Raw genomic sequence first — 23,841 nt, 5'->3', positions numbered from 1 at the left:
AACAGATGCAGTGAGTATATCTGGAAAGCAACCAGTCTGGGACCAGTGTGTCTGTCTAATCGCATTCAGTCTTCTGCCTAAGACTAAACAATGCTCTGCACCACACTTAGCTTTGTTTTTTGCCTTTAAGCTGATTGTTAGGAGCCCTTCACCGCTATGTTATTTTGCTTTTTTCCCTTTTTAATTTAGAAGTCTTTCAAACACAAAGAAGATTTGAAAGTGTTGCATAATGACCAGCTAGTTTCCACTCACTTAGATTCAACAATTTGCAACATTACACAATTTTTTCAAGATTTCTTTTTTAATGTTCTATTTTGAAATAATTATAGATTCACAGAAAGTATAAAAAGAAGTACAATGAGGTCCCTTGTACTCTTCACCCAGTTTTCCCCAATGGTAACGTCTTAATAACTATAACAAAACCAGGAAATTGACATTGGTACCATCCACGAATCTTACTCAGGTTTTTCCAGTTTTATATGCACTTGTGTGTGTCTAAAGTTCTATGCAGTTTTATCATGTGTAGATTTGTGTATCAACTCCATCAAGATACAGCCCTGTTCCATCACCACAAACATCCCCCTTGCAGTCATACCCATCTCCTTCTCTCTCCACACCCTCCCATCCAGTCCCTAACCCCTGACCACCACTAATCTGTTCTCCATTTCTGCTATTTTGCACAAGAGTTTTTAACATCTGCTTTCCTTGTGCCCTCACTCATCCTTTTCTATGTGATTGTGTTTGTCTACACTCACTCTTTCCCTCTAGACCATTAGAAAGTCAGTCCAGCTATCTAGATGACTCACCCTACAGATGGCCAACAAGCCCATGAAAAGATGCTCAACATCACGAATTGTTAGAGAAATGCACATCAAAACAATGAGATATCATCTCACACTAGATATCTCTAGTCAGAATGGCCATCATTTAAAAGTCCACTAATGATAAATGCTGGAGAGGATGTGGAGAAAAGGGAACCCTCCTACACTGTTGGTGGGAATGCAGTTTGGTGCAGCCATTGTGGAAAACAGTATGGAGATTCCTCAAAAAACTGAAAATAGACTTACTGTATGATCCAGTAATCCCACTCCTGGGCATATATCCAGAGGAAAATGTAATTCGAAAAGACACATGTACCCCAATGTTTACAGCAGCATTATTTACAATAGCCAAGACATGGAAACAACCCAAATGTCCATTGACAGATGACTGGATAAAGAAAATATGGTATATTTATACAATGGAATACTACTCAGCCATAAAAAAGAATAAAATAATACCATTTGCAGCAACGTGGATGGACCTGGAGATTTTCATTTAAGTGAAGTAAGCAAGAAAGAGAAAGAAAAATACCATATGATACAGCTTATATGTAGAATCTTTTAAAAAAAGGACACAAATGAACTTATTTACAAAACAGAAACAGACTCACAGACATAGAGAACAAATTTATGGCTACCGGGGGTAAAGGGGGTGGAAAGGGATAAATTGGGAGTTCAAAATTTGCACCTGTTGGGGAGTGATGGAAACGTTAGCTATCTTGATTGTGGTGGTGGTTTCATGGGTGTATACATCTATCAAAACTCATCAAATTGTTTATCTCAAATATGTGTAGTTTACTTTGCAAGAATCATACCATAATAAAGTTTTTTTTAAAGATGATTCATCCTAAAATACTTCAGTATGCATTTCCTGAGAATAAGAACGTTCTCCTATAGCAAACTTGAATACCGTAGAAGTGGCTCTGATGAGCTCCCCATCCCCAAGGACCCCAGGCCATTTGTTATTCAGTTGGAGGATTGGCCTTCCAGCACCACATCAGTAGGGGCAGGCACCAGGTGCCAAGTTCTTCCCAAGGGCCAGTCCCTGGGCCTGCCGTTTATGCTTCTCCTGGGCCTGGTCCTGATTCTGCTTGAGAAGCCAGACACAGGCCAAATACCATTAAAAACAGCCATGGTTACATAGGGGACAGCAAGCATAGATGGATCAATAATCAGAATGGCTCACTCAAGATGGCCTTGCTGTTGGCTTATTAAACATGATGAGGAATAAAAATATATGAGAATTCCACTAAAGACTTACTTGGTATTAAACGTCCTAGTGGTGGTGTCCACAGAGCTGATCTGAGCCGTACACTGTAGAGTCTCTCACCTGATTCTCACACCTGAGCTGGTTTGCAAACCTAGGGCGCCTTCAGTTGAAGGGCAGGGAAAACTCTCCGAGGAAAGACCCTGCCACGTGGCCACAAGTGTGAACTGCTATTTTTCTTCCAGGCCTTCCGCACGGGATCTGTGGCCATTTACCAGAGTAATTGTGTATTGTGCGAAGGAAAACACCAAGAATTTCCAAGCGTTACTGTATGCTGTCACTTAATTGATGCTGTTTTATGATGAACCGTTGTGTGGTGTGCTGAAGAGCCCTCCCACATTAGTTCATTACCTAAGCCCCAGAATAGAATGGAACCTGTGAATATATGACTTTGCAGGTGTCCTTAAAGATCTTGAGATGGAAACAGTAGCCTAAATTACCCAGATGGGGCTAATGTAATCACAAGGGTCATTTTTTTCAGGGGGAGGGTAATCGGGTTTGTTTGTTTATTTATTTATTTAATGGAGGTACTGGGGATTGAACCCAGGACCTCGTGCACGCCAAGCAGGCACTCTACCACTGATCTATACCCTCCTCCCATACAGATTCTTATAAGGGGGAGTCAGGTGGGTCAGAGAGAGAAGAGGATATGAGGACAAAAGCAGAGGTCAAAGTGTGTGGAGCCGAGGTCCAAGGAAAGAGAGAGGCCCTTTAGGGCTGAGAAACACAAAGAAATTGATTCTTCCTCAGAGCCTCCAGAAAGAATGCAGCCCTGCTGACCCATTTTAAGCTTCTGATCTCCAAACTATGAGACTTTGCCTTTTACTAGTCAGATGGGTGACTTCTGGAGTCATATGATAAATGGAGTTTTGTCCATGTCCACCTCACAGTAGGTCTAGTGGGCTGTGAACACTCTCTGTATTTTTTTTCTCTGAACACAATAGTTGGTAAAAGCCCACAGTGGCTCTCTGACCCGTAGAGAAGGTTGCTATTACGGTAGGAAGTGCCAAGGGGAGACCCAGGAGTTACCCTGACACACCACAATAGAAATACAGCATGCTGTGGGAAATTTCAGACCTTAACATCACCAGGAAAGAAAAGAAAGACACAAGGGTAATGGTTCCCCATTTGTCATGCCTGTTAGTTTTGTGCAAAGGACTGATTTTGGAGAACAGAGAATTATTGCCAATTTAATTCCAGTTGCATCGGATTTCATAATATTGTCTTTTCAGAGCAAATTGGCATATCTGGTAACTGGTTTGCAGCAATTGACCTGGCAAATTAAATAAAATAAAAAATTAAAAAATATCAATTAAAAAAAACTATCAGAAGTTACTCGTTTTGACCTGACAACCATAGCAGCAGTATACTTATCTTTCCTCAAAGATGTTGAATTGGCTCTGTGTCATAATGCAGCCCGCAGGAAACAATCTTCTTAAATCAGGTCATCATTCTGGCCTATGACAGTGAGCACGTGACACTGTTTGGATCTGATAATGAAGGTGCTTCAAATACCCTAGATTTCATTTTAAGACATGTGCATGTCTGAGGTAGGAGGTAAACCTCATAAAAATCCAAAAGGTTGTCACTTTGTTGACATTTCTAGAGGTTCTTTGGTCTGAGGGTAAGTTGAGATACGCCCCCCAACCCCTGAATGAAACGAATAATTGCAGTGTGTGCGCCCCCACCACTAACAAAGAGGCATAACATTTCAGTGGGTCACTTTGGATTCTGGAGGCAACATATGCATTTGAGTGTGTCTTCTGACCCACTTACTGAGTCCTACACACTATTTCCATTTTGAGCAAGAGAAGGCATGACAGTTTCTTTCACTTTACTGTTAGCTGCCCCGCCACTCGAGGCTAATAACCCAGCAGATTCAACGGTTCCAAAGTATCTCACAGTTGGATGGCTATGATGGGGCTTCCGGAAAACCCCAATAGGGAATCTCAGCTCAGACTTCCAGGCTTTTGGAGCAAAGTAATGTTATCTTCTGAATGCCATCTCCTTTTTTTTGAGGAACAGCTCCTAACTTACTCCTTAGGCCTCGTAGAGACCAAAGGGAAGCCAAGTTATTATCTGATCTCAGTTGGTCATGATCTAAGTGTTATTTGAAGCTGTAAAGCTGGTCATGATCTGAGTGTTATTGGATCTCTGACGCCATAAACTTGGTCGTGCGTACCAGCAATTCAACATCAAGCAGAAGCAGAATGTATAAGATTGCGCATGAACATGTCCTGAAGACACAAGGGAGTTGTGAGGGCTTAGGTTCCCGGGTAGTTCCTCCTGCTGCATCGACACCGCTCTCTCAACCCACATTCTGGCTTCCTGGGGGAGTTTCCTATGATCAAATGACTGAGAAAGACTAGGTTTTCCCTCAGGCTGGGTTTATAGGTGGTTCTGCATGATATGCTAGTACTGAACTTAAGTTGTATTTGTTAATAGTAACCTTGTAATTCAGGCTTTAGATGACAATATAGCAAAAGTGGACTGCAATTGATCTAGAGAAGGAGTGAATATCACAATGACTTGTAGGACTCAGGAGCTCACCTTCCTGGGGAAAGCAGAAGAGCATCTCTGATGGCATGAGGGCATCTCTGATGTTAGGCAGAACCGGGAGGGTGGAATGATTGCTGTTTGTTGGCCCTTCAAATATGAATAGAAGAGTATGTATGTTGAGTTTTCTGTTTCAAAAAAACTTAAGACTCACAGAAATTTGTGAAAATGGTATAAATTTTTGGGTCCTCACCCAACTTTCCCTAATATTAACAGATTCTATAATCATGGTATAATGATCAAAATCAGGAATGAACAATGGTACAATACTATTAATTAAATCACAGACCTTAAAATTTCACCAGTTTTCCTCTAATGTCCTCTTATAAAAATTTTCACTTATTTATTTTTATTGAAGTAGAATCAATTCACAATATGTTAATTTTGGGTGTACAGCACAGTAATTCAGCTATATATGAATTCAGTTACAATCAGTTTCATATTCCTTTTCATTATAGGTTATTACAAGATATTGAATATAGCACTCTGTGCTATACAGTAGAACCTTGTTGTTTATCCTCTAAGTTCCTTTAAATGTTCCAGGAATCATTCTAGAATTCCAAATTGCATTCAGTTTTTACATATCCTTGTCTCCTCCAACTTGTCTTTCTTTATTTTGCTTTAATTCATTTCCTTGCCTTTCATGACCCTGACACTTCCAATGAGCATTTGTCAGGAATTTTGTAGAATCTCTCTCAGTTTGGGTTTGTCTGATATTTTCTTGTGATTTGACTGAAACTATATATGGGCTGTTGTGTACTTCTCAGTGTGTCGTATCAGGAGGTGGACCTGGACCACTTGGTTAAGGTGTTATTTGCTGGGTTTCTTCCAGGTAAAATTACCAATTTTCCCCCTTTGTAGTTGATAAATGTCCTACAGGAGTTATTCTGAGATGATGCTCACATCCTGTTCTGCCCACAGATTTTAGCATCCCTTGGTGAAACCTGCCTCCAGAAATTGTTGCTATGGTGTTTGCTGATGGTTACTTTACATTTCTCTTATTCCTTCTACATTTATAGTTGGTATTCTTCCATAAGGAAAAGCTGTCCCTTCTCTCCAATTATTAATTAATATCAGTATGGAGTCATGAATATTTAGTGTATGCTATGAGTTATTGTCTCCTACTATCATTACTTAGTTTCTTTCCCAAATTGCTTGAGCATTGGCCATTGGGAGCTTCTGGTTGGCTGTGTGTTCTTTCAGCATTCCCCCATATTTATTCAAGCCCTTCCTTATTTTATGGCATCCAAGATGCTCCAGACTCATGTTCTCCTTTGCACAAGATTTTGAAGGCAGAAGAGAATCCATGGTAGCAATTTCAGATTCAGGGCAGAAGTTCTTTACCACGTTGGTGCTGTAGGCAGCTAAGACAGTAGGAGCCCCCCGGACATTCACTCCCTGAGCCTCGCGATAATTATTCTGTTTCTTAAAATTTATTTTATTATTGAAATACAGTCAGTTACAAGGTGCCAATTTCTGGTGAACAGCACAATGTCCCAGTCATGCACATACACACATATATTCATTTTCATATTTTTTTCATTAGAGGTTATTACAAAGCCCAATAATTATTCTGTTAGTTATCTGTTACTACAAAACAAATGACCATAAATTGCAGCTTAAAATAAATGGCGTGTATTACTTCCCCATTTCTTTGAACCAGAAGTCTGGCCATGGCCTCGCTGGGTCCTCTGCTTCAGAGTTTCTCACAAAGCTGAACTGAAAACCAAGGTGTTGGTCGGGGCTTCATCTGAAGGTCTGAGTGGGGAAAGATTCATTTCCAGGCTTGAGTGATTATTGGCAGAATTCAGTTCCTTGTGGTCTGCTGGAGTGACGTTTCCAGCTAGATGTTGGCTGGAGGCCACCCTAGTTCTGTGCCATTGAATCTTTCCAACACGACTGCTTGTTTTATCAACACAAATAGAAGAGGCAGGAGAAACAGTCCCCTCGCACGATGATGTCACAATCTCTTGTATCCTACTCACCAAGGTGACCTCCTTTGATGTTCTTAGAATGCATCTCTTTGTTGCATTCTGCCGGTTAGGAGCAAGTTGCTAGGCCAGTCCATATTTATGGAAATGGGATTACATGAGGTGTACACACCAGGAGAGGGGACCACTGGGGCCATCTTGGCATCTTCTCAGCACAGTTGTGTAAACCTCTTATTTTTCCTTAGACTCTCTGGAGTGGCTTCTGTTTTCCTGATGAAATCGTGATGAACCCAACCATCCTCTCAGGACTGAATCTGTATCCCTTCGGTGACCTAGGTGACTGCTCTCTGGTCTAATCAAAGCCATGGAGATCATAAAACCTGGGGGCTTCCTTCTTTATACACTCAAATAATCTTCCCCAGCAGACCAGACTATTGGGACATGCTTTCCACTCTGACATTATTCAACTTAAGTGGTGTTAGAAGATGAGACTCAGCCCTTTCCTGAAGCCAGTTTCAGCACCAGACACCATAAGCAGAGTGCAGATCACAGGAACTCTTCTCCTATATCTTTTTAATAAGGATTTATGAAAAATTGGCTAAATGGTTAAAAATGCTTAATTGCTTGAAAATGGTTAGGATGGTAAATTTTATGTTATGTGTATTTTGCCACAATAAAAAAAATTGGGAAAAAAAAGTAGTGAGTGCTAAGGAAGGGGCAGAGTTTTTTATTCCCAGTGAAACCTACAAGTGATTTGCACAGGACCTTGGAGTCGCAGAGTTGTGAGACGCCGGCACACGTTTGGTGAGTGATTCACACAGCTGCCCGTGGATCCCCCTAGGACCTGAGGGACAGGAGCGTAAGTGCAGGAAAGCAGCTGAGGTCTGAGTGGTGCCTTTTGAGGGGCACTCCCAAAATATCAACTCTCACTCTAGAAGTGCAGTAGGGAGTGGGAGGCTCAGAGACAGAGTCTGACAACCACATAATCTAACTCACTAGATTAGTAGTTAATAGAGTCTAAAGTTAATGACATAAAACTTCTTCATGTTAAAAATACCAAGTAGTATGTCTACTGCCTCTTTTTTGTGGCTGAGTAATATTCCATTATATATATGTATAATACATACACACACCACATCTTTATCCAGTCATCTGCTGATAGGCATTTAGGTTGCTTCCATATCTTGACTATTGTAAATAATGATGTAGTGACCATCATTGGGGTGCAGGTGTTTTTTTAATGAGTGGTTTTTGTTTTTTTTAGGATATATACCCAGGAGTAGAATTGCTGGATCATACAGTTGTTCTATTTTTAGTTTTTTGGAGGAAACTCCATACTGTTTCCCATAGGGACTACACCCATTTATGTTCCCGCCAACAGTGTACAAGGGTTTCCTTTTCTCCATATCCTCACCAACATTTGTTACTTGTGCTCTTTTTGATGATAGCCATTCTGACAAGCGTGAGGTGATATCACATTATGTGTGTGTGTGTGTGTGTGTGTTTTATTGAAGTATAGTTGGTATACAATATTGTGTTAGTTTCTGGTGTACAGCATAATGATTCAGTTATACATAAGTATATATTCTTTTTCATATTCTTTTTCATTATAGGTTATTGCAAGGTATTGAATATACTTCCCTGTGCTGTACAGCGGGACTTTGTTGTTTATCATTGTGGCTTTGATTTACCCTTCTCTGGTGATGAGTGATGTTGAGCATCTTTTCCTGTGCCTGTTGGCTGGCTGTATGTCTTCTTCAGAAAAATGTTTATTCAGGTCTTCTGTCCAGTTTTTAATGAGGGTGTTTTTTTTTTTTTTTGACATTGAGTTGTATGAGCTGTTTATATATTTCAGATATTAACCCCTATCAGTCATATCATTTGAAAATAACTTTCTCCCATTCAGTAGATTGTCTTTTCATTTTGTCAGTGGTGTCCTTTGCTGTGCAAAAGTTTCTAAGTTTAATTAGGTCTCATTTATTTATTTTTCCTTTTGTTTCCTTTGCCTTTGGAGATAGATCCAAAAAAATATTGCTATGATTTATGTCAAAGAGTGTTTTGCCTATGTTCTCTTCTAAGAGTGTTATGGTTTCTGCTCTTATGTTTAGGTCTTTAAACCATTTTGAGTTTATTCTTGTATATGGTGTTAAAAATTGCTCTAACTTCATTTTTTCACATGTAGCTGTTTGGCTTTCCTGACACCACTTATTGAAGAGACTATCTTTTCTCCATTGTTTATTTTTGCCTCCTTGTTCATAGATTAATTGACCAAAAATGTGTAGGTTTACTTCTGGGCTCTCTTCTTTTTTCCATTGATCTTTGTGTGTTTTTGTGCCAGTACCATACTGTTTTGATTACTGTAGATTTGTAGTATCATTTGAAATTGGGACGCTTGATATCTCCTACTTTGAACTTCTTCCTCAAGATTGTTGTAGCTATTTGGGGCCTTTTGTGGGTTTCCATATAAAATTTAGGATTGTTTGTTCTATTTCTGTGAAAATGCGATTGGAATATTGATAGGGATTGCCTTGAATCTGTAGATAGCTTGGGTTGTATGGACATTTTAAGAATACTAATTCTAATCCATGAGCACAGAATATCTTTCCATTTATTTGTGTCTTCTTCAATTTCTTTTATGAATGTTTTATAGTTTTTCAGAGTAGATCTTTCACTTCCTGGTTAAATTTATTCCTAGGTATTTTATTCTTTTTAATGCAATTGTAAATGTTGTTTTCTTAATTTTTCATTTTAATAGTTTATTGTTAGTTTATAGAAATGCAACTGATTACCATATGATCCAGCAATCCCACTCCTGGGTGTATATCCAGAGAAAACTCAAATTCAAAAAGGTACAAGCACCCCAATATTCATAGCAGCACTATTTACAATAGCCAAGACATGGAAGTAATCTAAATGTCCATCAGTACGTGACTAAATAAAGAAGACATGGTACATATATACAATGGAATACTACTCAGCCATGAAAAGAATGAAATAATGCCATTTGCAGCAACATGGATGAACTGAGAGATTATTGTAATACGTGAAGTTTATTTATTTATTTATTTAGGTTTATTTATTTTATTTTAATGAAGGTACTGGGGACTGAACCCAGGAACTCGTGCATGTTAGGTACACACTCTACCACTGAGATATTCCTTCTCCCCCCAGCCAGTCTTTACTTGTAATTTGTTAGATGTGAAAAGGAAAATTTGAAGGTGACAGACAGCAAATCTGCAATGTAGGGCAGACACTCAGATGCAATTTCTCCCCAATTAACTGTCATGGAGCTCTGAGCAGTGTGGAAGATATGAAGTTTCTGGATCTTCTGTGATGAGGCAAAGTCTTGGTTCACATAGAAGTAAAATAAAGCAGCAGTACATTGGCTGGAGAGCACGGAAGGACCTCCTACCACTATTCCACAGCAGAACTTTCATTAATCTTCCTGAATGTGGCCTGGGTGGTACCTCCAGCGCCAGCCTGGACTGAACTGCCCCTGTGCTGCTGTCCAGGCTCATTTAGGGTCCTGGTGTCCTGAATGCTTCCTGATCCTGTTCCCAAAGCATCTTCCCTGAGGCCGCAGGCCATCCTGTGTCAGCTGTGGAGGTACCTCCTGTATCCTTTCTGGTGCCCACGGCTCAAGCCTCCAAAATCTCTTGTTTTTTAATTGAAGCATAGCTGATTTACAATGTTGTTAATTTCTGGTCTACAGTATAGTGATTCAGTTATACATATATATATGCATTCTTTTTCATATTTTTTCATTACAGGTTATTGCAAATTATTAAATATAGTTCCCTGGGCTATACAGCAGGACCTGATTGTTTTTCCATGTTTCTTTTTAAAAAATTTTTATTGAGATATAATTGACATATAACATGATATTAGTTTCAGGTATACAACATAATGATTCAATATATGTTTATAATGTGAAATGATACCCACAGTAAGTCTAGTTAACGCCCACCACCATACATAGTTACAGTTTTTTTCTTATGATGAGAACTTTTTTCTTTTAATAGATTTTTTTTTTTTAGAGCAGTTTCAGGTTTACAGCAGAATTGAGCAGAAAATACAGAGTTCCCACATAGACCTCCCCACCCACACATATATACTCCCCTACCCTCAAAATCCCTCATCAGTGTAGTGTATCTGGTACAATTGATGAGCCGACATTCCATGTTTCCTTTTTATCTTTAATATTATTCTGAGTTTCCACCTAAATGTGAGTCCTGTGTGCTTTTGTGTGTATGCAGATTTATGTATCAGTGTTAAACACCTTCTGGAAAAGCAAATGGCTTTCTGAGGTCTATGGAGAAAGCACCAGATGGAACTTATAAGGTTCATGTTCCCAAAAGCCCTGCATCTAAAACCTCCTCAGGGATGATAAATACTTATGTTCAGCAATCCAAAGCTTTGTTATCAATAAAATGTACATAGGTAAGCACATGCCTAGAAGTTAGTGCAGTCGGGAGACTAATAGTCCCAATATTTTCTATGCTCTAATCTCTGGAATCTGTAAATGTTACTTTACATGGAAAAAGTAACTTTGTTGATGTGACTAAGGGTATGGAGGTTGAGATGGGGAGATTATCTAAGTGGGCACAATCTAATCGCACGAGTCCTTAAAAGTGCGGAACCTTTCCAAGTTGCAGTGGGACAAATGCAAGAACGGACAAAGAGAAAGATTCAGTGCCCTGTTACTGGCTCTGAGCTGCAGGGTGTGTGTGTGTGTGTGGATGGGAGAGAGGCCTCTGGGAGCTAAGGGTAGCCTGAGATGACATCCAGCAAGGAAGTGGAGACCTCAATCCAACAACAACACGGAATTGAATTCTGTGAAAGCCTTGATAAGCAAGGAAGTGAGTCCTTCCCAAGACCCCCCAGAGAGGAATGCAGCCCAGGAGGACCCATGTCAGATTCCTGACCTATAGAACTGTAAGGGAATGTGTCATTTTAAGCCATTAGGTTCGTGGTAGTTTGTTACAGCAGCAACAGGAAACTAATACCAGCAGGAAACCATATGCAGCATCTGTGCAAAAGCTGAAAGCTTCTAACCCAGTGTTTTCAAATCTGCAGATCACAACCCTCCAAATCCATGGGCTATGACAACTATTTAAAAAAGAACAGAAAATTATCACAGTGCATTTCACAGATTCTTACCCCCAAACTGCACCCATTGTGACAAATATTGATGCCAGTCGTGACAAGTTTCTGAGTGAGACAGTGCCAGGGAGGTACATTGGCTACTACTGGTGTTTCAAGCTTTTGTTTACAGGTGTCATTTGATTTACCAGTAAATGACAGTTTGACTGTTATCAAGATGTTATTAACATGAACAGAATTCACACCTGTGAAATGCATGAGAATTTTATCTATCTTTAGCAAGTATGAGATTTTTCACTGAGGTTTTTTTTCAATTGAAGTATAGTCAGTTTACAATGTTGTGCCAATTTCTGGTGTACAGCATCATGTTTCAGTCATACATGTACATATATATATATTCCATTTCATATTCTTTTTCATTATAGGTTACTATACATGTTATTGAATATAGTTCCCTGTGCTATACAGTAGAAACTTGTTGGTTATCTATTTTATGTATAGTAGTTGGTACCTGCAAATCTTGAACTCCCAATTTATTCCTTCCCACTCCCTTTCCCCTCTGGTAACCATGAGTTTGTTTTTAATGTCTTCCACTGAGTTTTTATTATGATTTATAGTCATTTCACAATGTTGTGTCAAATTCCACTGTAGAGCATAATTTTTCAGTTATACATGAACATATATATATTCATTGTCACTTTTTTTCTCTGTGAGCTACCATAAGATCTTGTGTATATTCCCCTGTGCTATACAGTATAATCTTGTTTATCTATTCCACAATTTTGAAATCCCATCTATCCCTTCCCACCCTCCGCCCCCTTGGCAACCACAAATTTGTATTTCTATGTCTATGAGTCTATTTCTGGTTTGTATTTATGCTTTGTTTTTTCTGTTTTTGTTTTTGTTTTTTAGATTCCACATATGAGTGATCTCATATGGTATTTTTCTTTCTCTTTCTGGCTTACTTCACTTAGAATGACATTCTCCAGGAGCATCCATGTTGCTGCAAATGGCATTATGTTGTCAGTTTTTATGGCTGAGTAGTATTCCATTGTATAAATATACCACTTCTTCTTTATCCAGTCATCTGTTGATAGACATTTAAGCTGTTTCCATGTCTTTGCTATTGTAAATAGTGCTGCTATGAATATTGGGGTGCAGGTGTCATCCTGAAGTAGGGTTCCTTCTGGATATAAGCCCAGGAGTGGGATTCCTGGGTCATACAGTAAGTCTATTCCTAGTCTTTTGGGGAATCTCCATACTGTTTTCCATAGTGGCTGCACCAAACTGCATTCCCACCAGCAGTGTAGGAGGGTTCCCCTTTCTCCACAGCCTCTCCAGCATTTGTCATTTGTGGATTTTTGAATGATGGCCATTCTGACTGGTGTGAGGTGATACCTCATTGTAGTTTTGATTTGCATTTCTCTGATAATTAGTGATATTGAGCATTTTTTCATGTGCTTATTGATCATTTGTATATCTTCCTTGGAGAATTGCTTGTTTAGGTCTTTTGCCCATTTTTGGATTGGGTTGTTTGGTTGTTTCTTATTAAGTCATATGAGCTGCTTATATATTCTGGAGATCAAGCCTTTGTCGGTTTCATTTGCAAATATTTTCTCCCATTCCGTAGGTTGTCTTTTTATTTTACTTATGGTTTCCACTGAGTTTTAATTATGAATGTTCAGATAAGTCTCAACCAGATATGTGCACAGTAGCTTTGTCCTTGTGTGTTTGGGGCTGAAATACATTCATGAACTGTCATTAAACAAAGCCATTTCTAATTTTTTGTTTTTGTACTGTTTATGTTTTTCCTGGGTTATATATACATATGAATAGAATAATATTTGAATATCAACTTTGCAATGTTTTTACATGATCAAATGTGCAAGTTTGAAGTGTTGCTTCACAAAATATTTTTCAGTTTTCTACATACATTTAGAGCATTAGGTCACAATGAAACGTTACTTACTGTCTGTTGCAGTCTAAACAGGGTTCTAGATCGTTCTAGACAGTACCATTAAAATACAGCTGCTATGGAAGGGCCTCATCTCATGTTCAAACAGTCTGGGGTTCTGGGATGTTACACATTTTTTTTTCTACAAGACTGTTTACAAAGACACAATAGTAAGAAAAACAAAAAAGAATTCCCAGTGAATAGAGGGTTTCTTTCCAAAGCATCTTTGAGCTATAGACCATGTGGAAAAGGGATTCCTCAGAAATTACATAAAACTAGCATGGACTGCTTCCCATCAAACCTCTATTTCTGGTCAGAGTGATGAGGATACAATTTCCAGCTGCTGCCTCTACTCCCAGCATGGGGAGTCCTTTCCCATCCACCTCCAGTTATGCCTGGGCTGATGTGCCCCAGGCCCTTCTGTGTGTGCTGGCACAGGGCCATGCTGCTTTGTGGCCTTGGGATGTGTAACAGATTACACTGAAATGGTGGCATTAAAAAACAAGGATCATTATCTCACATAGTTCCTGTGAGTCAGGGGAACTACTTAGGGGATCAGAGAGCTTAACTGGTTTTGGCTTGCCACTTCTCATCAGAGCAATTAAGATATGGGCAGAGACATTTGCAGCAACGTGGATGGACCTAGAGATGATCATACTGAGTGAAGTAAGTCAGAAAAATGCCATATGATATCACTTATATGTGAAATCTAAAAAAAAAAAGTATACTGATGTATATGTATAACTGAATCACTTTGCTGTACATCTGAAACTTACATTGTAAATCAACTACATTTCAGTAAAAAATTTTAAAAAATCATACATCACTTACAAAAAATTTTAAAAAATCATACATCACATCTATAAAATTTGATACAAATTCTATTTACAAATCAAAAACAGACTCATTTACATAGAAAACAAACTATGGTTACCAAAGGGGAAAGGGCCAGGAGGCACAAATTAGGGGTTGGGGATTAACAGACACATATTACTATGTATAAAATAGATAAACAACAAGGACCTGCTATATAGCACAGGAAACTATATTCAATTTCTTGTAATAACATACAATGGAAAAGAATTTGAAAAGAAAATATGTATATGTATGTATATGTACAACTGAATCACTTTGCTTTACAGCTGAAACTAACATTGTAAACCAACTACACTTTAGTAAAAACATTTAAAAAAAAGATACAGGCAGAGACTGCAGCCATCAAACAGTATCCAACAGGAGCATCCAACGCCATGGAAACACACACACAGCCATGAGTTTGACGCCTGTCCATCTACTCACGCAGACCTCTCCTTGGGGCTGCTGGACTCTCAACACCAAAATGGCCTTTGGCTTATCCCAGAGCAAGTGATGCAAGAGAGAGAAAGAAGAAAGTAGCAATGTCTTTGATGACTTAATCTCAAAACACAGACTCCATAATTTCCACAATTTTCTATTGGTTACCTAGTCATCCATGTTCAGTGTGGAGGGGACCTAAAAGTGTCCAGATCCCAATTCCAGTGTGGGGGAGGATTCCCACACAACACCAAGCGATTCTTGGACAGTAGTGGAGTATTCTACAGTTCAACTCAATTCTGACACTGTCTACCTAGAGACAGAGTCAGATCCCACAGCTTAAGGGTTCAGTCCTACAGGACTGACTCCTCACCCTCTCTTCAAACACCTGTCACAAACCCAGGTTGTTGCCTGTCCTTCTGACTGATGGGTTACAGATTAGAGGTTCCCACAACCCTCTCCTTGGACTTCAGATGCCAGTTGTGAGACTACTGGCTATAAATCAGAGGTTCCCATGACTTTATTTTTGGATTTGATAAACCTGCTAGAGCAGCTCACAGAACTCAGAGAAACATTGTATTCACTGGATCACCAGTTTATTATTAAAGGATATAACTTAGGCAGAGGCAGATAGAAGAGGTACATAGGGCAAGGTGTGTGGGAAAAGGCACAGAACTTCCTCACCCTCTCAGAGAGCATCATTTCCCCAAAACCTCCATGTGTTCACCAGCCCGGGAGCTCTCCCAGCTCCTCCCTTTTGAGTTTTTTTTTTTTTTTTTGAGGCTTCAATACATAGGCATGATTAATTAAATCATTGCCATTGGTGATTGATTCAACCTCCAGCCCCTCTCCCCTCCTGGGAGGTGGGGGAGGGAGGGTGCTGAAAGTTCCAACCCTCTAATCACATGGTTGGTTCCCCTGGCAACCAGCCCCCAACCTTCTGTGCTTTTCAAAAGTTATCTCATTAATATAAAAGACACCTTTAAGCGCTCATCACTTAGGAAATTCTAAGCATTTTGGAACTATGATCCAGGAATTGTGGATAAAAACCAAATACATATAAGAGGTATATTTTTGTCATCTGAATGACCAAATACATATATTTCTCATAAATCACAATATCACAGGACCACGAAAGGGTGTGGATATTAGGAGGCAAGGATCTTTGGAGGTCCTCTTCAAATCTCCCCACAACCTCCTGAAGCAATCTTAAAAAGTAGTCTAAAAAAAGTATATTTTACCTTATTTTAGCAGAATGAAGATCTGAACTATATTCACCAAGAGGTAATTATTCAAGTTTCTTTAAGAATAGTTGAGGCAGGGAGGGTACAGCTCAGTGGTAGAGTATGTGCTTAGCATGCATGAGTTCCTGGTTTCAATTTCCAGTACTTCTGTTAAAATACATAAATAAAATTTAAAAATTTTAAAAATAACGAATGCTTAAAAAAAAACAATATAACTGAAATCAGCCCAGGCATGAGAGGATGAACCCATATTAAATTGAACCTCTAGTAAAAGAACAGAAAGAAATTATTTTGACATAGACGTCTTGTTAAACAAAGGCCCCTGGGGTATAGAAGTGCTCAAGGAAAATCAAGATCTGGAAGCCCTCCCCCCATTCCAAATGCCAACGTTTCTGGGCTCTTGTATAATATGTGGGTTAGAGCTGAAAGAACTGTAACTTCAAGACTCTACTTAAGAAGCAGATTCTAGGGAAATGCACATACAACAGAGGAGACCAAAACAAGACAGCAGAGGAAACTTAGGTCTCTGACACATACAACTACAGCAAACAGGAGCCTAACTCCTAGCCAGAAAAACAAAACTTCACACCAAGGCCTATTTACCTCAGTTCCTTTCACCAAAGTACATCATGTTTAGGTTTAAGGAAAAATTAACAGGCAAACTGAATGTCTTACAATCTGAAGATATAAAGCATCAGAATCAGACTCAGATATGGCAGAGATTTTGGAATTATCAGACTAGAATGTTAAAGTAACTTTGCTTAATCTGCTAAAGGCATTAATGGAAAAAGTGGACAACACACAAGAACTTGTCTTTGTGTCCACAGATGGCAGAAAGGCAAGGGAGCTTCCTGGGTCCTTTTCTTTTTATAAGGGCACTAGTCTTATTTATGAGGGCTCCACCCTCATGACCTAGCACCTCCCAAAGGTCCCACCTTCAAATACTATCACACTGGAGATTAGGTTTCAACACATGAATTTAGGGGCAGAACGCAAATCTTCAGTGTACAGCAGATGGTCATAAGATCAGTGGTTGTCAGGCTTGGGGGAGAGGTGAATAGGTGAACAGGGAAAGTGGTGAAACTATTCTGCATGAAATTGTAATAATGGATACACATTTTTATGCATTTGTGCAGCTCATAAAACTGTAAAACGTTAAGAGTGAATTTTGATGTAAACTATGGACTTCAGTTAATACTAATGTATCAGTATTATTTCTACAATATTGCGTTTAGAGAGTTCTTTATGTATTTTAGATATAAGTCCTTTGTCAGACCTGTGGTTTGGGGATTATTCCATTTGAAAATTATTCTGGGGAAGAAGGTACAGCTCAAATGGTAGAGAATATGTTTAGCATGCACCAAGTCCTGGGTTCAATCCCTAGTACCTCCTCCAAAAATAAATAAACCTACCTACTTCCTCCCTGCCAAAATTAAATAATACAATAATAAATAAATAAATGTTTTTTTTAAAAAGAAAGTTATTCCACATATTCCATTATAAGGATGTAACAGTGATGTACTACCCTGATGCAAGATGTTAATAATAGGGGAAAGTCTGTACTGAGTATCAGGTATTGGGGTGGAATGGATGTACAGAATGTACGTACTATCTGCTCAATTATTCTGTAAAATAAAAACTACTAAAAATAAAGTCTATTAATCATTTTTAGAAGTTTGAGTCTCATTTTTACTCATTTTCCAATGAGAATAGGGTATTACATTATTTCTTATACTCCTTCCATCTTTAACACTTATGGTTTTCTTTTTTAATATTTTACTTTTTAAAGCAGTTCTAGATTCTCAGCAGAAAGGACAGACGTCTAGTATACCCCAACCCCACACAGGCACAGCCTTGTCCATTACCAGCACCCACAGTGATACATTTGTTACAACTGATGTTCATTCCTGGTGTGAAGTCTTTGGGTTTGACAAATGTATAACTACATGTATCCACCATGAGAATATCATACAGAATGGGTTCCCTGCCCTGAGAATCCTCTGTGCCCCACTATTTGTCTCTCCTCCCCCCTTATGCACTGGAAATCTTTTTGGTGCTGGAATATATCTTGATTTTGGTAGTGGTTACATAAATCGACACAAGTGATGAAATGACAAAACTATACAAACACACTGTACCAATGCCAATTTTCTGACTTTGATACAGTAGTATAGCTATTTGTGAGCATCAGGAGAACCAGGTAAATGCTACATGTGACCTCGCTGTACTATTTTTGCAGTTCCTTATGACTTTGTAATTATTTCAAGAAAAAGTTAAAACAGTAAGGACAAATCTGTTTTGGTTCAAATAACACAGCACTGAATTTTCTGAGAGAGGTTCAGCAAAAGAGAAACCCAACTTTCTTAGAAGAGATGCATGATCACTTACTGTATTGCTAACTAAAAATTGGCACTTGCCATCTGCCTCTACAAGGATTGTGTCACACTGGCACTTGCCATCTAATTCTGCTTGGATTAAATTAGAGCTGCTGCAGCTGCTGACCTCCAACATGCCCTGAAAGGAGTTCAGGAATGAGGTGCTCTGGGAAAACGGCTGAACAGGCCTTCAAATAGTTAGCTATTTTTAGAAGATTTTATGAGCCTAATTCTTGTACCTCCTCATATCTAGAAAAGCACTAAAATCATTAATGGTGACATCTGCTCCTCATGACTAGCAGCAGCCTCTGTCTCAACACGTGCTTGACTGCATGTACCCCCTTCACTGAAATCATATATAATATTGAGTTCCCCCTGCTTCTTTGAAACAGTCTCTCAGAGCTTTCTGGGATGCTGTCTCCCAGGCTATAGTCCTCATTTTGCCCCAAATGAAACTTAACCCACAAACTTCAGATTGTGTGATTTTACTTCAGTCGACAGTTTACTATAACTAAGTAAACATTGGTGCTGTTAATGCATCAATAGTAGGAAACCAAGTTAAAACAGAAAGAGTAAACTCTGTCCTGTGGTGAATTAAAAAACAATTCCTTACACTTACCATATGACCCAGGAATCCCGCTCCTGGGCATATATCCAGAAGGAACTCTGCTTCAAAATGACACCTGCACCCCAGTATTCATAGCAGCACTATTTACAATAGCCAAGACATGGAAACAGCCTAAATGTCCATCAACAGATGACTGGATAAAGAAGATGTGGTATATTTATATGATGGAATACTACACAGCCATAAAAACCAACAACATAACGCCATTTGCAGCAACGTGGATGCTCCTGGAGAATGTCATTCTAAGTGAAGTAAGCCAGAAAGAGAAAGGAAAATACCATACGAGATCGCTCATATGGGGAATCTAAAAAAAACAAAGCATAAATACAAAACAGAAACAGACTCATAGACATAGAATACAAACTTGTGGTTGCCAAGCGGGTGTGGGTTGAGAAGGGACAGACTGGGTAGAATAGATAAGATTATACTGTAAAGCACAGGGAAATATATACAAGATCTTATGGTAACTAACAGCGAAAAAAATGTGACAATGAATATATATGTTCATGTATAACTGAAAAATTGTGCTCTACACTGGAATTTGACACAACATTGTAAAATGACTGTAACTCAATAAAAAAGTTAAAAAAAAAATTCCTGGGGGGGAAAGAAAGGTATAGCTTAGCATGCACAAGGTCCTGGCTTCTATCCCCACTACCTCCTCTAAAAATAAATAAATAAACCTAATTAGACGCCCCCCCCCAAAAGGTTAAAAAAATTCCTTTCTTATGGAAGCATCACCTGAAGCGATTTTAAAAGGTGTAGAAAACATGCAGTGGAAAGCTATTAATACAAAACCTCCCTCGAGAAATACATTTTAATATGGTCCTTTCCATTCCTTACAATGATTTGAACTCCTTTTATTCCAGCAAGGAACAGAAAACCCAACAGTCAGCTCCAGTTCTTAAGCACAGTACAGACACATCAGATTAAGATAAACGGTTTTAGTCCTTATTCTGGTATTCTCAAGGGAATGACTGTCATATTATCAAAAGTCAGTTAAAATTTTACACTTTTTATGTACTTCTTAACGTATTTTTGGTTTTTAGTTCACCTTAACAGTTAAAACACACACACTGTAAAGACATATCCTGGGTGGCTAAATGATCTGCTCAGTGTCACATATTCTAAAACAAAGTTTACATAGTTGATTTTTATCCCCACCCCCCAAAAAAGTTCAGAAAGACAAAGTAATCCTTGCAGATTAAGTATAAAATATAAATCATAAAAAGCGTAAAATTAAAAAAAAAATTCCTTTCCTCTGCTCCCTGGAAAGAGGAAAGCTATTGAAGTTCAGGGTTTAAAACAAAGATGCTCAGAAACATTAAGTCACCTTGTCCTTCACTGCGCAACAGTGCTTTTAATAGAAGGGTTTAAGGAAGTAGACTCTGAAGCTCCCCAGAGTTCAAATCAGAAAAAAGTGCGAAACCCCTAACTGGCTTCAGCACGTGGTAAAGCTTTTGGGTCTCAGCGGTCAGCCCGATAAGTCTCCCCGGAACCTGGACGACGACTGCCTCTTCGACCACTCTGACGGCAGGAAGCAAGGAAAGGCGGGCCTCCTCAGATGTAAGATGGCGGCGCGCGCGGCGCTCTGGGCGGCCCGACCACGACTCGGTAGCCGGAAGTCCTCCGAGGCTGGCGAGTAGGAAGCGGAAGTAAAGGGCGGTCGGCGGCCGGGCGCTTGCTGTGCGAGGCCGGCTTGCGAGCGGAGCCGCGGGAAAGGCGCGTGTCGGCTGCTTACTGGCGCAGCTGCTGCAGCCTCCGCCGCCGCCCCGCCCCGCCCAGGCGTTGTGGCAGGTGCCGTGGCGGACGGAGTGCGGTCCCGACATGGGGTGGAGAGGGGATGCGAGCGGCGCGTGTGCCGCCGCCGCGCGGCCGGTGACAGGTACCCCCGGGGTGGCGGGGGGAGGTCGCGCGGACCGGGCGAGGGTCTGGGCGCGAGGCCACTCTGAGTCCGGGTCACCTTGAGCTTCGCTTTCTTCCCTGACTCAGTTTCCCTCCCATGCCCTAGCCCTCCCCCTCCCTGTGAGCGCCCCAAGTTGCCCCTCAGTGTCCTCTGGGCAGGATGCCTTTTCTGCCAGGGTGGCCGCGGCTCTCTGGAGCCGTTGAGAGCCCTGCTTGAAGAGCTCTGAGACCCGTGTGCCCAAGTGCAGGAGGAGGTGGGGGAAGTGCCCTAACCTGAATTTAGCCCGAGCCTGACCCTGACTGGGTGGAGGACCAGCAATTTGCAGGACCCCGACTGGAGAACGACTGGATCTTTTTGTAGATCTCGGTCTTCCCTAAAATGAATTCGGGTGATGAATACTGGTTGCCGTTTTCAATTAATGTGGGGATCTGTTGGATGGAAATTGAGTGATCCGGTTTCACTTTTCGTGTGGGACCTGCCGGAAGAATAAGATCCGCGTCCATCGCCAATAAGTTATGGGTGTGAGCTGCTCGCGTTCCTTGGCCGGAATCTCTGGATTGTTTTCCATTTCTTGCCCAACTTGAGAATTGGCTTATTTTGTTCATTTGAAGTCCTGAGGTCTTACGCTTTACTATGCCACACTATTTTGGAAACATTCATCGTGCACCTGGCCAGCCAATTTTAGTGTGATGTTTGAAGACGTTTTAGATAGCTATATAACAGCATCACAAAATTAGGGATGATTGTAGCCTTTCTACTTGACTTGCTTTGATAAATTTGGCTGAAACTCCTACAATAAGTAGGAAATAAATATGGCTTTGTACAGCAGCGTGGCACCTTCACAGAGCACGTTTAACTTGAGGGGAATAAATTGAACTATGGAGAAAATTCTGTTAGACCTTTTGTGCAGTTACTTGTGATCATTTTCATATCAGATGTGTATTATCTTTTAATCAGAAATTAGATTTATGTGGCTCACAGGAAATGGGTTTTTAACAAATATGTATAAATGTATATTAAGTTTAATTATTTCAGAAATAAATTTATTTCTCAGGAAGGGTGCTTCCTAATGTTTTTTCCTTGCTGTTACCATATATGTGGAAACTCAAATAGCTATTAACTTGCAGGCTGCAAGTTGATTTTTGGAAGTTTGCTAGCTGTTTTCTTCAGCGTAAAAATAGAAAAAGAAAAAGTTGGTAATGACGTAGAAATTTATATCTCTTCTGTTTTCCTAAAGCAAAAAGCATTTGCCATGATATAATTTTGATTAACATTTCTGATACCTTGCTGTAGGTAAATAAGCAAAATTGAGTGTCTTTAATTTAAACTAGAGAAACCGAGCCACATACTAGATTTTACAGATGATACACATTTGGGCCTAGAACTTACTGAAGATTGTTTTTAATTTCTCCACCATGCCACAAGCAGTATGCCTACAGTCACGCAGTGTCACGTTGAGGATTCTGACAGTTATTTCAGAGACTGTTCCTCTTTACAAGCAACATTTAAGAACCACGAGGGTCAGGGGGATAAGAGATCTCGTAAAATGAAGGCATCCTCAAACAAAAGGCCATGTCAGTGAGGTTCTTACTTCTGCTTCCCTGGACAGCTGTTGCCTCTGGTGTCCCCTGTGGTATCTAGGAGGTGGGGTCTGGGTGGGAAAGCTCTTCTCTAATGTATGGTTCTCCTCCCTTTCTCATCCACACTGGTGCTGTACTGTGCTCCCAGGAACAAGGGGATCTCTGGGTGAGTCATAGTGCGTAGAGTTTTCATTTTCACCCTTCTCAAATCCTAGGCTTTTCATAGCATCTTTGCTCTTGGTGCCATGTCTTTTTTTCCGGTGGCTTTCATTCATCCCTCGGTGAACAAAGCCCGTATTTGTTTATTTCATTTTGAGTGCCTCCCGTGTTCCAAGCATTGTGCTGGGCCTGTGACTGTGACAGACGAAACTCCCTGCTCTGGAGGAGCTCATGTGCTGTCCCCAAAGCCAGCCCAAGTGTGGGTCTGTTGGGCTAGTTGCTCCGTTTGGTCTGGTCGCAACTTCAGGCCCGCACCCTTGGTTTCAGGTTGAAACTGTCCCTCTCTCAGCCACCCATGTCCCAAGGACTCTGCCCCTAGAATATCCTTGGCCTTGCCTGGGGTCTCACAATAAAGCCCTCCCTCAGTCTGGGTCTGCAGTGTGAATTCTTACCCCTTCTAACGCCAGAGAGCCAGGGCAGAGAGCAGGGTACTGCAGAACTTTTAAAAATAGGCAGATGTGGGCTCCAAGCTTCGCTGTTTATTAGTTGGGCAAGTTCCTTGGCCTCTCTGAGCTTCGGTTTTCTTATTTTTAAAGTGGGGTTGATAGTGTTTCATCCCTTAAGCAGTGTATTTGTGGGCTGTCTGTTGTTGGCTGTGGTGAGCAGAGAGGACGAGGCAGCCACCCTCGGGAGCTGCAGCCTCCTGGGTGTTGTGTGGAAGACGGGATAACGTGGTGTATGCCGAGCCCTGACAGTGCCGCTGTCCAGGGTGATTTTGCTGGGAGTCATTGCTCAGTAAATGCTGGTGTCTTCTTGGGGCCTTCTCCCACTCCCAGGCCCCTGCCCACCCTGTGCATGCTGTCAGCGTGGATCAGTGCGCAGTGGCATCCCATCTCTCACCTGGAATCACCACTTCTGGGGGAGCGCACGTCTAGGTCCCTCAGGACACATTGTAAACGTAGCCGGAACATAATATTGCTCCAACATAGTTCCTGTGCTGTCTCCAGTTTAGAAGCTAAGAGAC

General features: G+C 40.4%; 1 protein-coding gene and 1 long non-coding RNA gene across 4 annotated transcripts in view; one reads left to right on the top strand and one right to left on the bottom strand.

Moving 5' to 3' along the window:
• Positions 1-312: 312 nt before the first annotated feature.
• On the bottom strand, positions 313-20,757 carry LOC116152971 (uncharacterized). Of its 2 annotated transcripts, XR_010380528.1 has the most exons (4): positions 20,506-20,757; positions 16,167-16,316; positions 4,639-4,734; positions 313-3,361 (listed from the first exon to the last, which is right to left on the bottom strand). It is a non-coding gene; the product is annotated as an uncharacterized LOC116152971 (long non-coding RNA). The 2 variants fall into 2 exon arrangements; XR_004136588.2 differs by lacking the exons at positions 313-3,361; positions 4,639-4,734 and adding an exon at positions 8,727-14,982.
• Positions 20,758-20,846: 89 nt separating this feature from the next.
• Positions 20,847-23,841, top strand: part of UGGT1 (UDP-glucose glycoprotein glucosyltransferase 1) — a 106,282-nt gene continuing 103,287 nt past the window's right edge. For both annotated transcript variants that reach the window (XM_031451185.2, XM_031451183.2), the window contains exon 1: positions 20,847-21,057. In XM_031451185.2, the coding sequence (XP_031307045.2) occupies positions 21,000-21,057 (58 nt within the window). In that variant the 5' untranslated portion in view covers positions 20,847-20,999. The remainder of the gene's footprint in view (positions 21,058-23,841) is intronic.

The sequence above is a fragment of the Camelus dromedarius genome, chromosome 4, assembly GCF_036321535.1.
Source record: "Camelus dromedarius isolate mCamDro1 chromosome 4, mCamDro1.pat, whole genome shotgun sequence".
NCBI lineage: Eukaryota > Metazoa > Chordata > Mammalia > Artiodactyla > Camelidae > Camelus > Camelus dromedarius.
The sequence above is the reverse complement of the archived record's forward strand: the minus strand, read 5'-3'. Positions and strand labels throughout refer to the sequence as shown.